The 16,418-nt window shown below is 42.8% G+C and overlaps 1 protein-coding gene across 4 annotated transcripts in view; it reads left to right on the top strand.

The window, feature by feature from the left end:
• LOC128848703 (diacylglycerol O-acyltransferase 1-like) overlaps positions 1–16,418 on the top strand; it is a 45,364-nt gene that overhangs the window by 14,734 nt on the left and 14,212 nt on the right. The window contains exons 3-11 of one of the 4 annotated variants that reach the window (XM_054048792.1): positions 602–689; positions 1,783–1,823; positions 3,593–3,678; positions 6,928–6,980; positions 7,481–7,586; positions 9,979–10,104; positions 11,771–11,854; positions 14,305–14,408; positions 15,470–15,508. In XM_054048792.1, coding sequence (XP_053904767.1) covers positions 602–689; positions 1,783–1,823; positions 3,593–3,678; positions 6,928–6,980; positions 7,481–7,586; positions 9,979–10,104; positions 11,771–11,854; positions 14,305–14,408; positions 15,470–15,508 — 727 coding nt within the window. Of the gene's footprint in view, positions 1–601; positions 690–1,782; positions 1,824–3,592; positions 3,679–6,927; positions 6,981–7,480; positions 7,587–9,978; positions 10,105–11,767; positions 11,855–14,304; positions 14,409–15,469; positions 15,509–16,418 lie in introns of all 4 variants that reach the window. The other 3 variants (XM_054048791.1, XM_054048793.1, XM_054048796.1) reach the window with 3 other exon arrangements.

The following is a 16,418-nucleotide window of genomic DNA, read 5'->3' as shown; positions in this document are numbered from 1 at the left end:
CTAGGAGGGTGGTGAAGCACTGGAATGTGTTACCTAGGGAGGTGGTGGAATCTCCATCCTTAGAGGTTTTTAAGGCCCAGCTTGACAAAGCCCTGGCTGGGATGATTTAGTTGGGGTTGGTCCTGCTTTGAGCAGGGGGTGGGACTAGATACCGCCTGAGGTCCCTTCCAGCCCGGATATTCTGTGTAGTTCATGGCAAGTCGGGTATAAATCTACTCTGCACTAGCCTGCCTTGCACTAAGTGTCCGTGTGGACCCTGCTACTATGCACTAAGATTTCCCCAGTACACTTTAATCTACTCCTGTTTCAACGCAGCATACTGCACAACCGAAATGTTAGCGGACATCAGCAGGGTCCACATGGACGCTTAGCATGTAGGAGGCTAGAACAGGGTAGATTTACACCCAATCCAGCGTGCCACGAACTAACTGTTCATGTAGACAAGCTCTTAATTTCAAAGTTTTCTAAGAAGCCACTGAAGAGGAAAATTAAAGTGAGAATATATTTGTCTTTCAGATACTACCGTTTCTATTGAAAACTACATTTTCAATAAAAATGAAAATGGAAGCATTACAGTCATTCTTCGTTTTTTTCCCCTTAGCTGTCATACGTTGTGTGAATCCCTATTATCGTATGGGAGTGGATTCAACAATTTTCAAGGCATTTTTAACTGGTCTGTAGTCCTATTGGTAAGTGGAAAATCACCAAGTAACGTAGACCGATAATAGATGTTTGATTAGTGTTTCTGACTTTAAACCCTTACAGGGAGGCGCTGAATAGATTAAACCTTTCATGATTTACTTGGTAATACTTACAAAAATGTTTGGTATTTCTTGTCTCAGCTCCTAAATTTAGAGCCAGCAGCTGTCACTTCTTTGTTGTACCAAGTCAGTAACTTTCCATTCTCTTTGTGTTCCTTTATGTATATCACTAACTCTTTGCAAGTACCTGCAGCTTAGAATTGTGGGGAAATGGTGGGGAAATGCATTTTTCCTTTAGGGAGAAGTTGATACAACATGAAGCCCTGTTTAATGTGGGTCAGCATATTTCTCTAGTAGATCCCAGTGAATCAGTGTGATTCCCCACAGTTTCAGACCCCTGAAGTCAATGGAATTTTGTGGGTGTAAATCTGGTGTAATGCCATGGAGAGCCAGACTCAATATATGTGTTTTGTTTGTTTTAGAGAGAGGACTTCTCTTCTTCCTAGAGAGGGAAAGCAAGCCTTGCTCAGCCAACTGAGCAAAGCAATCAGTCCTTTCTTCCATTTTCATCATTAGGGTTTAACACCCTCCCTCCCTGAAATTTGTCACCTCGCACAGCAGGCTTCTTGTAACTGATTCTCTTCTCACATCAGCTATGCACAGATGTAACTCCATTATGGGGAGGGACTCCTGACTTCCACCTTAGGAGAGAAGAATAAGATCTGTTGTCTTCCCTGGGATCTATTGAATAGATTGTAGGTTTTTTTCAAGCAGAATAAAACAAATGTCATCAAGAAATGTAAGAAATTGGAGTTGGTGATCAGTTTGGGAAAAAAGAGGCTATTCTCTTACATAAACTTGACTATTCTGAATGGACCCATCAGCTTCTTCTGAGCTACTCTGGCTTATTCTAATTAAAGGAAGCCAAAAGAATGCGTTTGTCATCAACTTTTTGGTTTGTGTAAAGGAAATTAGTTCTTGCAGGCTACAGGCAAGCTGTTTCCAACCAATCTGAATGCTGATATTTTAAATGCGTTTTTGCATAGAACTCTGGTGAACTGTGTATATTTCTTTACTCTAGGTCCTCACACACGTTCACATGAGCCTGGAGAATTTCATCAGGTAAGTATGTCACTAAAAAAGAAAAGCAGTGTTTCGCAGTTCTGGGGAACTTGAATTCTTAGTTGCAGGGGGAGTAGGCATATATTGACTGAAGAGTCATTCTGTGATTAATCAGTAAACAACAAAAAAAGAAACAACTGCATCAAATTTTCCCCTGAACACTATGACGGTGTCCCAGAATTGTTTGCTGGACAGGACGGCATAGTGGTCTAAGCTTCAGATTTCAAAATACCTAGATTCTCTACCCATGGTTTCAAATCCCAGCATGATTAACTCAGCCCTTCAGCCTTCAGTGGTGGATAAGTTAAGTTCCATGATGTTTACTAAATAATTTAGTCCTTAGAAACCTGTTTGCTCTGCCTGATCATTAACAATCCCGTGGTATGTTTCAGACGAGTACAGGTTTGCCCTGCTGTCCTTGACCAAAATTCCTGGGCATCCCCCAGTCATGCTGTGCATCATTTGTCCACCTGATTGCTGCCTTCCACTGCCAAAGTAGCTGCATTTCTGGGCTGCTGTGTGGTTATAGGACCCTTCTTCTGGTGTCCAAGAGTGGGGAAGGATGCAAAGAAGTTGCTTTACTGACTCCCTGTGTAGGGGCTGCCCCGAATCATATTGTGTAGAGCATGCAGCATCCTCATGTGTTCATCTGCCACGTAGACCCTATGCAGCCTCCAAGCCGGAGGGTGCCCACGGCAGAATCTTGTCCATAATTTGTGAAATATTTTGGGATCCTTTGGAGTGAAAAATGCTACAGAAGTGTAAGACCAGATCTTCAGCTGGGGCTAATTGGTGCAAATCAATTGAACTCAATGGATCTACACCAGTGTACACCCTCTGAGAATTTGGCCCGTATAATATGATTACTATCAGAACCAGCTCAGCAAGGATATTTTGCATTATTGTAGGACCCTTATTTTATGAACTAATTGGGAACCGAAAATTTAATAAAATTGAAATCTGAAAATTATAGTAGGTACACTGCATACGTGAATGTAGTAATTGTTCAGTGAGTGTCCTTAATGAATGGTAACATATGTATACAGCATCCCTGATTTTTCTTTGAGGGAACTGCCTTTCTCCGCTTCCAGATCTCTTAGTCTTTTCAAACCTGTACAGCCGCTTGAACATTGGCTGAGGGATTGAAGTCACATTTGGCAGCAGAAAAAAGGTTCCTATAACTGGCCGTTCATAAAATCAGGGTTCTACTGTATTTGGAAAAAACTGTTAACTTTGGAAAAGGGGAATGTAAACCAGGGGAACCAACTAACAGGTCCATCTGAAGAGGAGTGAAGCAGCACATGTTGCCAACAATCTCCACTTCTTTAGGAGACTCCGAACCTGTCAGTGCATCCTAGCAAGTGAGCAAGACTGGCTAGTGAGTGCCAGGGAATGTGTGCTGATTTAATGCATCTTCTGGGCACATGCCACTTGCAAGGCTCCTGCAGAACCCTCACCAACATTTTAAAACTGCTCCCTCTGGTGGAACCCCTGGGTGATGTTAAATTATAGTGTCTCTGCTGGAGCAAAGAGAGAATATGGGGGGATCGGATTTCAGTCCTCGATCTCAAAAGTTGGGGGAATCATGCTCTCCATTTTGAACAACTACAGTTGGGAGAGGTTTGGGGATTCAAGGTCTGGGGGAGCGAGTAGGAGAAATGACACAAGCATCTTTTCTGAGTTTGACAATTAGGTAGAAGTGTAGTATCCATGGTTCTAAGTATCAAACCATAGAGTTTCTGCACCACCTCACTGTTTTTCTCTCTCAGATATGGACTGCTATTCGACCCAGTAAAGATAATCTCCGTTTTCCTGAAAGACCCCTATAAGTGGCCAGCAGTATATCTCATTGCTGGTAAGATGACAGTGTGCAAATATCATTTGCTGAATACTTAATGGTGTCACTTTTGAATTTAACACCATCCCATGAAATATTTCTATAACAAATGTATTTTCTCTGCACTTTTCTGGATCACAAGCAGCATCCAGTTTTATCATACAAACCCAGATGTGGATTTTTGGCAGGGTTTAAATCCCTGGTAGGAGAAGCAGCGTAGCTTCTGGTTTTCTCTTTTTTGCATATTTCCATATTTACGAGCAGCGTTAATGAAATCAAACAAAAGCACATTCAGTGAGAATGCCAAACCCAGGATGAACCTAGCTCAATTATTATGAGTGATGCTTTGAGACTTGGATTTTAGCAATGAAGTCTCAGGGCCAAATACACCAATGGTATAAGAAGCTGTAACTCCACTGGAGAAAGCAGAGTTGAATCCATTTACACCTATCATGAATTTTAGCTTCTAGGAGAGAGACTTGAGAGGAAGAGTTTCTGTTCTATTCTATTGATTAGCCTATTGTCCTCATCACCATAGTGTCTGAAGCCAGGTCTACACTAGGAATGCTTTGTTGGTATTGCTGTGCTGAGCATTATACAGGCAAAGTGCTGCTAGAATGGTCGTAGCTTATAACCTGCGCTTTTGACAGTATGTTTTTTCTCAGGCCCCGGAGGAAAATACAGGTGAGGGTGAGAGTACTGTGATGTTGTGCAGTCTATATTGTTTTATAAAAACATGATAATAAGTGAATATAATGTAACTGGGATAGCTTTAGAAAAATATGGTAAAAAGTGAATATAATGTAACTAGGGTATGCTTCATGCAAAAGGTCTCTTGTAAGGTATCATTACAAAGCTTATAATCTATTGAGTGTGATCATCCAATTTGTATAAATGTACCACTCTTGTATCTAAAACTAGAAATATAAAATATAACTCTGAGGGCCTATTGTAATTATGTAAAGTGTGGGCCATTAAGAATGGTTTGGAATCTTGATGACTCCCATTGTCTGCAGATGGCTGGGTTTACCTGTGAGTCTTCCTGTATATGTGTGTGCTGGCAAGTGAGTAATGAAGTCTTGCAGTGACATGTGATCATGTCACCTGAACTGGAATCCATCTTTAACCTGGTGCTTTTCCAGTGAGGGGGGGGTGGAAAGCCAGAGGGACAAAGGGTTCCCGCCTTATGCAAAAGATATATAAAGGGGTGGAAGAGAACAAAGGAGAGAGAGGAGCCATCATGAAGAATTCCCTAGCTATCACCTGAGCTGCGACAAGAGCTGTACCAGGGGAAAGAATTGTGCCCAGGCCTGGAAGGTGTCCAGTCTGAGAAAAAGCTTACTGAAGTATCTCTGAGGGTGAGATTATCTGTATTCAGTTTGATTAGACATAGACTTGCACATTTTATTTTATTTTGCTTGTGACTTACTTTGTTCTGTCTGTTACTACTTGGAACCACTTAAATCCTACTGTCTGTATTTAATAAAATCACTTTTTATTTAGTAATTTACTCAGAGTATGTATTAATACCTGGGGGAGCAAACAACTGTGCATATCTCTCTATCAGTGTTATAGAGGGCGAACAGTTTATGAGTTTACTCTGCATAAGATTTATACAGGGTAAAATGGATTTATTTGGGTTTAGACCCCATTGGGAGTTGGGCATCTGAGTGCTAAAGACAAGCACACTACTGTGAGCTGTTTTCAGGTAAACTTGCAGCTTTGGGACAAGTGATTCAGACCCTGGGTCCGTGTTGGAGCAGATGGGAGTGTCTGGCTCAGCAAGACTGGGTGCTGGAGTCCTGAGCTGGCAGGGAAAACAGGAACAGAGGTAGTTTGCACATCAGGTGGCAGCTCCCAAGGGGAGTTCTGTGATCCAACCCGTCACAAGTACGAGTCCCCCAAAAGTGCGCTTTTGCTGGTATAACTACATCTGCAATAGGGGCTTCGCCAGGACAGCTATATTGGTCAGGGATCACACCTTTTCACACCCCTGACCAACATAGTTATGCCAGCAAAATGTTGTGACCTAAGTGCCTTCCAGTGGTGCATTTAGCAACAAGACTAACATCTATCACATGTGACTTGTTCTCTCTCTCCCCCAGGGGAGATTTGTGTGTGCAATGGAGTGCTTTGTTTTGGTAGGGTTTTGTTTGAGTTTTAAAATGTCTATGCTGGTCTGTGTTAATGTTAGAGAAGACAGGTCAGAGGAGTGCACCTGGCACGTGGAGCAGAAGCTGAGGAGGTTTGTAGTTAGTACAATTGATCGGATTCTGCAGCTACTGTGCATGCACAGTTCCTATTAACTTCAGAATGGCTGTATATCTTAAACCTTCCTGATTTACAGAGCAGTTTGCTGCCTTTTTCCCAGCAAGTGCAGATACGCAGAAATAGTGAGCAGTTTTAAAAATGCTAATCATTTAAAAAATCTAAATAATCTCTGAAAATAAAGATCTGATACGATTACCCCACACTCCAGCAGGATGCTGTGGAAAACAGCATGGAATTCAAGTGGATTTTGGCTTTAAGTGGTGGTGGTGGTTTTCACTGTAGAGCACAGGAAAAGAGATACTCAGCTCCTTGTTATTAATGAGAACTGCACATCTCATTCCCCACATATGGCACTAAAAATTTAACCATATGGTGCTTGTTGTTTTACATTTTCCCTTCAGCTTCATGCAAAGTCCAGTTTTGGACAAAAGATCTAAGAGGGGTTGTAGGAAAAGACATTTTCCCTTCCCCAACCCAGCCGGTTGATGCTGAGCATCTGCATAGCCACTTCAATAGCGCATGTGCTTTAATAACAACTGGGGCCCATATGCCTTCCTAAGTGAGCAGTTTAGAACTGTCCATATAGTAACTGCTCCCTGTGCCACTCTTCTACATGACCTCTGTCACACCACATTCCACTGCATGCTGTCCCTGTCCTTGCAGGGAACCCCAGTTGTTCCACAGTGTGTTTAGGGCCTTCCACTTCTGTGGAGCAGAGTTTAGCATTTAGCCCTGGGAGCTATGATTTCATTCTGTCTGAAGTGTCATCTTGGTGTTGGATCACATTCAGAACAGCATATTCACAACCAGAAGGGCTAGAAACATCATTTTAAAAAAAGGAAAGCTTCCATTCTGCTGAAACTTGTAGATCTCCAGAAAAGTTCTAGTAGAACATGTCACTGCCCACCAGTTGAGTCCTACCCGTGCACTTACTTACCATAGATGTGTTTGATACAGATTTATTTCCTGATGTTTTATTATTTTTCTTCCTTTCAGCCTCTGTTTTGTTTGCACTTCCTGCAGTTTTTATAGAAAGGTATTTAAGAAAGGTAGGTGAACTGGTTGTTTGCTATGCATTGTGCTTGCTCTCTGGAATGATATTTCTGACTGAACACTTCTTGTTATGGATCTACTGGGAGAAGTGAAATACCCATAAGCCATTATTGATTGTAAAGAACATTAGTAGCACAGTTTAATGCACTCGTGCATTTCAGCTTTGGAGATCAAGAATCAAATGTAGATTTGGTCACCAGTAAAATGAGTTATGTGGCCTCAGTCTGGCTAGCTTTTTATCAGTCCTAAACTACCACACAGTTGGCACAACTCTCAGTCTTTGAGTCGGAGACTGGAGTTGAAATATATCTTGGAAGCTAAGATGGTTGGTCTTTGGTAGAGGTATATGGAGGAAGCTTGCAACATTCCTAGTTTTCCTTTCTGTCCAGCACTTTCATGAGCAGTAAATTCACCAAAAACATCCTGATTTAGAAAGCACTATAGTGTTAAGGCCAAAGAATCACTGGTTATGCTATAACATTATTATCCTTTGTAGGTTCGTGGATCTGAAAGCATTGGTTTGGTGTTGCAGTCAGTTAACCTCCTTTTACTGGTAACATTCCCAGCTGTGATGGTTTATAGAATGCAAGCCATAACTCCAGGTGAGAGACGCTTGTTTTGTGCTAGAGGTACTTATGGCCAACACTATAATGTAATGTGCAGTTTGTCACACAACAGATGTGTTTGTCTTCAGGTGGGAGGAGAAGGGAAGGGCTGCTGGCCACAATATATTGTTTTTAAAATTCAATATGACAAAGTATTTAAAAGTGTATAGGGCAGTCTTGGTAATTCAGGATCATGTGGTCTCTGAACAGTGCCACAGAACAACAGGCATTAAAATTCTGACTTGGACATCTCGAAGTTCTTTTAGTAATGTGCATGCATATTCATCTGACTTGTTTGGCATGCAGAATATAAAAAGACAATTCTTCAAGATATTCTATCCTTCTGTGCCAAGTGTTCTGTTCCCTGGCCCCTTTGTACGTGTGTGTAGCTTCTGTCAGGGATGATGATAATAAGTCTCCGTACCAAGAGGAGTCCGGAGTCCCAGTTCTCCTCTCTCAAAGTTTATGATGTTCACAGAAACCTTTGTTGGTCTATAGCCTCATATAATACATAGATGCTTGTACAGTAGATTATTAGGCCATTTATCCCAAATTCTAATTTAAAGCACTGCTCCCACAAGTAGACATATTTTTAAAATCTATTTTAGGAAATGTATATTCAATTTTTGTGTACTTGTTTATATTCCTTTTCCCAATATACCTGTGCGTAATATAAAACCCTGCTCATTCTGGCAAATGTATCCTTCAGTGTCCCAGTCTGGCACCAGGTCACTTCCATTGTAGTGACCTGTGATGTTTTAAAACACTGGATTGTGACTTCAGTGAGGTAATCTGGCTGAAGGAGATGGCTGATTATCAAGGTGAAAGCTGCTGTTTACATACACACAGGAAGGAATTACGTAAAGGCCTAAATTTGGGACCCAGAGGCCTGCAAATGGACATACAAGTGAGCCTAATTTGTGGTGTAAATGACCAGTTAAATGCACAGCTAGTCATTTGAGTGTGCAGTCACCCAGTTTGCATATGCACATATGTGATGATTACAAGTGCTACCTGTGTGCACACTAGTGAACCTGGAGTTCTGAAACTTGGGCATTGAATGTACATAGCAGGTTAACCAATTTAATAAACTATCATATTGTTTATAATTTCCCTGGAGGTAGCTGGCAATTCTTTCAACAAATAACCAAGCAGAAAAAGTACTTTTGGCTTTGAACACATTGGGTATGTATAGTAATGCAATAGCAATAGCTCCATCTGCTGAAACAAATAGTAAATCATTGGAAACTCCAGATGTCACAGCCAAGTGAACTCCTACCCATAACTCCCAACACTGTTAGTATGCCATGACACTGTCATGTCTTGCATGCTCTGTTTAATAATACCCCAAACAAAAAAAAATCTGTATTCAGATTTTTGAGGGTAAATGTGTGCGGTGGGTGATAGTGTTAATTCAATCAAGTGAACTGATGGGTGACAATAAATAAAGAAGCGCTCTCAAAATTTGGAGTGTCACTTAGTTTTGCGGTGTGCAGATTAACGATGTAACACCATCATCTGATGTAACTAATATGATATGGCTACATCACTAGGGAGAAGGAAACCGTATTAAACCATATTTAAAGAGGCTTTCTCTGCCATGCTTTATAATTTTAACTACTAACATTGTTTGCCATTAAAAAGTCACAGGTACCGCAGTTATTTCCTATACTAAATCTAGAGAGAGCCTATGGTATCTCTCGTATCACTGTGTGGTAACAAGCTGACATATGCTTTCTTTTCAATGGTCACTTCTGTTACCAACCTCCTGATTCACAGCATTGCCTGGTTTAGGGATTGATCCACCCTCCCGGGGCAGTGCGGTTTACGCTGTGCTTCTCTATAGGAGCAAGGCCCCTTTTGCTATAGGGGGGCTTCACAGTGGGGGAGAGCTGGCAGTGTGCCCACTGCTGCCATCCAGCAGTTTTAATCTCTAGGGGTCTCTTGGAGCTTCTCTGGCAGAGGCTTCAGTGGGGATGTGCTGAGCCAGGACATCTCTTGGCTGACTTGCCATGCCCTCTCCCTGGCCATGGTTGCCCACCTTTGGGGCTGCGTTGGCTCTTGTGGGCTTTGTGACAACCTCTCTAGGCGGAGTATCTGCTGCCAGGGCCCTCTGTCAAAGTCGGTGCCAGCAGAAAATTGGTTCCAAGGTGTGTATAGATTTAAAGGACACTCAAGCAGTAAAGTGTCATTGGGCACCTCGTTGTAATGAAGGAATTAGTTTGCAAATCTATTTTATGGTTGCATTAGGCAGGCTGCATAGATAGACTGATATCCTTTATCTAATTAGCAAAGACAACATCGTTGTACTAAGTCTGTGTGTTTGGGAAGAAAAGATAAACTGAACCTGGAACTACCACAACAGGTTATTTTCTCTCTTGTTTCTTAGCTGGAGGGTTGCTGACCATGTTTGTGTATATCATCATTGCCCTGAAACTATTCTCCTACTATCAGGTGAATCGCTGGTATAGGGAGGGAACCCCCAGACCAGTCAGAGGAACTTCCAGAATGCAAGGTCAGCAAATTCCGAACCCTCCTATCGCTATCAGTCGGCACCGAAAAGAACGTACTATTTATGTATGGCTCAGTGAAGTGAGCAGAGCAACGCCAGGGGCTTGGGTTCTCATTCTAGCTCTGTCATGGATTCCTTGTTTGGCAGTCTCCTTGTCTCAGCTTCTCCATCTGTTGACGGAAAATCTCTCTGTCCAGAATATTTGTCAATGTGCTTTTGTTGTGGCATCGAGGCATCTGTTATCTCACACGGTTATTGTAAGGATTCACTCGTTAATATTTGATATAAGATATAAAGTGTTCTATAAGGGCTAGATATGGCAGCACTGAATTCGGTGGGAACAGGACCAGGGCCTCGGTGTTTATGAACAGGCAGGCAGACTCTCACCCTGCTCTCAGAACAGCGTGCACTCAGTAGGTTAATGTCTACATTCACTCCTCCAAAGGTTTGCCTTTGTTGTTAACTTAAGTAACAGCCATACTTACTCCTCAGCCTACACTTTCTCCTGACCTTCGCTTGTGCCTAGCATTCTTCCCTGCAGCATTCCTAGCCCTAGTTCTCCTCTGCCTCCGAAAGACATTCTGAGCCCTTGGTTGGGAGCAAATGGAAAAGATAGAATGTGATCATGTCATTAACGCATACGCACAAGGATGATGAATTAAGGTTGCACAGGCAACCTGAATGCTGACGTTTCCTAACTTTTGAGCGCTTGGCTTTGCAACCGTAAGGATCATTTAACATAGTTTTTTTTAATGTAATTTCCTAGGTTTTAAAAAACAATAGAAAAAGCAGAAATTTCATCCTGTGGACCCATATTGACTCCCACATGAGTCATCAGCAGGGTTGGGGTCTTTATCTGGAGCTAGCTGTCTTGGTGTAAAAACACACCTTTTTGGCAGTGAAGACATAGCTGTAACTGGGAGTACATTGACAAAAATTATTTAAATTCCTCTCTACCATTGACTTCAGTGGGCTAAGAGTTAGGGCAACGCCGAGCTCATGTGAAAATCCCACCATAAGCTCCTACCTGCTTAGAGTCTTACCTACTCTAGCCTCTTGCTTGCCTCTTCTAGGCTCCTCTTTTTTGGGGGGGGTGGGGTGTCTATTAGCCTCCTCCAGTCATCCTGCAACCAAACCCTGTGTGCTGGTTTGTTCCCGGGTGATCACAAAAGGAAGGGGAAGTAGCTCTCACAGTCGTGAACCACAGGAGACATGTTCATGAGATGATCTCTTTTTCATAAATATGTGGTTCTCTTTGTAAAAAAGAGGAAGAACGGTCCAATGGTTAGGGTGCTAGTCTGACACTCGGGAGACCCAGGTTCAAATCTCTGCTTTGCCATAGACTTCCTGTGTGACACGGGGGATGTGCCTCAGTGCCCCATCTGTACAATGGGGATAATAGATGCTCAGATATTATGGGAATGGGGGCTACCTAAGTACCTAAAGAGAGAGAGAAGAAAAGTTGACCCTTGACCCAAAGTGTTGGAAACTATGCACCCAGTGATTAGCATGAAGTCAAAGCTGGACAGAAAGTTGGTGTTGGTGTCACCGCCTTGAACTTTGTAAAAGTTGAGCTGTGTGGCATCAGTCCCAGCTTCTTCTATAAAGTCATTCGTGACCTTCGATTCACTTGAAACCATATGATAGATCTTACACCTTTTGTTAGCAGCAGATCCTTCGGCCCATCAGTCCAGAAGGAACGAAAGAGGACAGTCAAAGCAGATCATGTACCCAATGAACCTGAAAGTAAAAGGTAACATTTCCACATACTGCAGCAGTTACCTCTTCAGCATCAGCAGTCTTCACTGTATTTGCAGCAGCTGAAATAGTTTAGCTGGTGGAAACCTAGCAGCTTACCTTGATAACCAGATGAACAAAAATTGCATTTATAATAGCTCTTCTTAAAAGAACATTGTCCCTTAAAAAATCGCACTTCTGGCTGAAAATACTTTGCCTGCCACTGTTACAAGTCCACCTAAGACAACTGTAAGTGGAGGAGAACAAAGAAAACAATATCTGGGTTTTTTTAGTTTACTTTGTATATTTGGCAGCACTTTAGGTATAGTCAATTTCACAGTTTCCCTTGTACAGTCTGTTGTTTGTGAGTCTTTCACAGCGCAACAGTGTTTGTGTGTTGGGGAAATGGGGAGAATGTTTTAAATGGAAACTATATTTGTAAAGCCACAAAAATGGCTAGTTGCATTCGGGGTAGATGTAGTACCTGGAACTACTTTTTAAATCATGTTTGTGATTTTTTTATTAGCTGCCTAACTGGCCCTAGTGCCTTCGAAAGATATCCCCACCTTGTCTCAGTGGGAGCTGTTGGGGGTTCAGCACTTTTGAAAATCAGGCCTTTTATTTAGGGGCCTCAGTATGATCTTAGGAGCCTAACATTAGCCACTCGTTTTATAAAATCTTGGCCTTAAGTTTGAAAGTATGGGGCACATCTCACAGCACCGCCATTTAGCCTGCGTTCTAGTCATTGCTTCTATGAAAAATTAACTGTCTTTACGTGTGCATGAACATTGCACAGCTCTGTCAGAACTGGAATAGGCTTCCAGAGCAGGTTGTGGAATCCTTGTCACTGGAGGCTTTTAAGAACAGGTTAGATTAACACCTGTCAGGGAGGTTCTAGATTTACTTCAGCAGAGGGGGTGGACCAGATGACCTCTCAAGGTCCCTTCCAACCCTGCATTTCTAGGATTCTGTTATTCTAATGCTATTTTACCTGCTGTTCTAAAGATAATGTCCTCATAAGAGAACGTCTTTGGTTCAAGGAGTTCTCTTTGCTGTGTTGCCAGTTCTGCCATGTCTCTGGCATGATTTGTGTTTTGTAGCTGTTGAATTCTGATTGAGCTCCATGCAAGCTTCCAAATGTGAGACATCATATGAGCACAGCAGCCTCACTCATCCCAAAGCGTTTTGTGATGAGCAGTGATAGCTTAATACAGTCAGAGTCAAATTGGTTGACAAATGTAGCGAAATTTAGCTATTATGGAGCACACTGTGCAGCAATCTCACTCTTCCAGCGTAGCCCTACTATGGCTGCGTGGTATAGTCACTTAGAAGATGCAAAGATAAAGGGTGATATCCTGACCCTATTGAAGTCAGTAGGAAACTCCCACTGGTTTCAGAGGGCCAGGGTTTCACCCAAAATGAATACAGTCATTATCACTAAAAGCAAACAACATCAAATGAGAATTTTTTAATGAACCTTTCAGTCCCTCTTAGGGCGAGATTGTGCTGTCCCCTGCACATGTGCAAGGGTGGAGGGAATGCAAGGAACTTCTCCCTTCACAGAGCCCCATGCAGAGGCCGGCCACAGTTGCAGTCCTCATGCTTCCCTGAGCATAAGGACTGTTTGGGTTGTTCGGGCTGCCAAGTCTGTCTCTAGGGGTGGAGAGGAGGCCTGGCCATTGCCCTCTTTAAGAGCAGTGAGTCTCCAGCAGGCACTATATCAGCCGGTAATTGCTTGCACTGGGATGGAGGGACTCAGCACCACCCGCATCTCAGGCTGCTGCTTCATGTCCCAGTTTAGCTGTCGGAGGGTATGTCTCCACTGCAGTTAGACACCTGTGGCCGGCCTGTGTCAGCAGACTCAGGCTTGCAGGGCTTGGGCTAAGGGGCTGTTTAATTGCATCGTAGAGGCTTGGGCTGCAGCCCGAGCTCTGGGACCCTCCAACCTCACAGGATCCTAGAGCCTGTGCTCCATCCCAAGCCTGCATGTCTACACTTGAATTAAAAGTCCCTTACCCAAGCCCCACGAGCCCATGTCAGCTGGCATGGCATGGGGCAGCCATGGGTATGTCTACACCCACTTCTTCTTAAGTGACTTTTATTTACACTGGAGTTATACATGTAGCGTAGGTCAGGATCTAGCTTTAGATTTTCTGTCACTGGAATTACACATGTTCATTTGTGCATGCCTACGGTTTATTGGGTACCCAAAGTGATGGCATCAAGATACTCCATGGTTCTGGTTATGATTGGAATATCATGTCTCCAACAATATGGCAACCTCCATCTCTTTCCCGGTTCCATCTAGCAACATTTGCTTTCAGACAAAGCCTGCATTGGTTGAAATCACAGTACCTCACAATAAAAATAAATATCGTCCAAATTGTGTAGATATTCTGAATTCTAAAGTCGATTTGCCATGAAAAGTGTTTTTTTTTAAACCTGGTATTTTTCTTCTTCCCCAAGATCTGTATTACTTCCTGCTAGCCCCCACGCTTTGCTACCAGCTGAATTTCCCAAGACAAAAGAATTGCCGGCAAGGCTATATCATTAGGAGATTCATTGAAATGGTGAGAACAAGGCATTGCATTTAAAACTGTCTGCTTCTCTGCTCCCGCTATCACAGTGAATGTATCAGACCTTGAGGTTTCACATTGCATATGTTTCCTTGGAGGCTGCATGTGACAGTTCTGAGCCAGGCATGATTTTCCCATTATATTTTACAAACACATTTCTGCTGTGTTAAAAAGATTTTCTTAGGCCCCTCAGTCCCTGGAGGGCTAGAAGAATGTCCTAGGACATCCTTCCAGCTCTTGGTCTACCAGGGATGGAATGCCATCCCGAATGCATCCTAAAAATGCAACAGCCAGTAGTGCTACCTGAAGCCTCTTTTAGCTTCATTGAGGCAAATTGTGCTGTACTTGTGGTGTGAAATGTCATCAAATTAACACAAATTTCAGATTTTTTTATTGACATTTTTGCAAAAATGTCCATTTTTCACAAATCCATTTTGAATCCCCATCTTTAGAACACTCAAATGAGAAATTGTCTCTATAGGGGAGCCCTCTTGATGCCCCATGTTGCCACTTAGAGCCCTGTGCCACAGCAAGTCTTATGCTAAAGGTTCCTTTTGCAGCCTGTAAAGTGTTGGCCAGTGAGGTCACTGAAATTGATGTGAGGTCTCTGGAACTCTCCTGTCTCCAACCAACACAAAGAGCAAAGGATCAAACTTAGCATCCAAACTCCATGTATAACTCATTGCATTGCCACTAGTCCATCAGATCAGCTGATCTTTGGTCAGTTAATGCAGGAAATACACAAGATTAAAATTGCACTGCGGACTCCTTGAAAATGCAGATGACGAGATGAGTCCTTGTATTTTGAAGATGTAGATGTTTGACATCTTGTATTCGATTGAATAATATGCTGGGAAGCATGCCATTCACTAGATCTTCACAAGGAGGCTGCAGCACAAGATATTTTAGTGTCAGTGGTACTTGAAGATGCTGGGGCGGTTATGGTATTTTTATACAAGATAGACTGGAGATTTTGCAGTGATGACCCAGGATACGGTCAACTCAGCCTAAGGGAGTTAAGGTTCCAAAATCTTCTTTTGTTGTTTTCTTTGCAGATTTTTCTTTTTCATCTCATGCTGGGGCTAATACAGCAGGTATGTTTTTTGTCTGAGGTTAAACCCCAGGGATTCAGCTACCATGGATAACGAGGACTCTGTGAACCACGTATTGCCTCTTAATGCTATAAGCTATTTAGGTCTGACCTTTAGCACTTCATTTTCTTTACTGTCAAAATAAGCCCCTGCACCTACCTTAATACTCACACAATTTGGAAATAGCTCAATCATTTAGATTCCTATCTTTAGCTGCTTAGACTGAGGCTATATCTATACTACAGCACCTGTGCCAGCATAGCATGGATGCAATGCACACAGACAGAAGGAGTTTTGCTGCTGCTGTAGGCACACCACGTCCCTTACCGATGTTAGCACTCTTCTGTTGGCATAGTTGTGTCTCCATCACCCCTGACTGACATAGCTATGCCAGGACACGTTTTAAGTATAGCCCAAGCCATAGTTACTGCTCAGTGAGCTACCATGAGACCACAGTGCAGATATAATATAACAAAGTAAAGATGATGAAGTGTCGGGGAATGGGATGGGGGGGAGTTCTCCACTCCTGTTAGTTGTGTTGCATGCCCCCCGCACCTGTTACTTGGCTCCCCTACGGCTGTCCAGCCTCAAGTTAAGCACTGGGAATCCACAGACTCTTGTGGCTGAGCGCGTGTAGGGAAAATACCCACTGCTTCCCTCATCACAAGAGGATTGTTAAACTTGTTCTGCCGCTTCCTCGGGCTTCTCCCCATCTCAGCTGCTCCTCTCACAGCAAGCTGGAAAACATTTAATAGCAAAGATCTAAACTGGGGGGCTGGGGTTAAATGGCAAAGGAATTTCCACCGGGACCTGAAGACCAGTCAGGATTCAATGAGGAGACAATCTTCCACCAAGTGCACAAATATCCATGCCCCGTATTGGCCTGTTTCTAAATTTGTTCCCAGTTCCTCCC

Source organism: Malaclemys terrapin, chromosome 14, assembly GCF_027887155.1.
Source record: "Malaclemys terrapin pileata isolate rMalTer1 chromosome 14, rMalTer1.hap1, whole genome shotgun sequence".
Taxonomy (NCBI): domain Eukaryota; kingdom Metazoa; phylum Chordata; order Testudines; family Emydidae; genus Malaclemys; species Malaclemys terrapin.
This window is presented reverse-complemented; position numbering and strand designations above follow the sequence as displayed.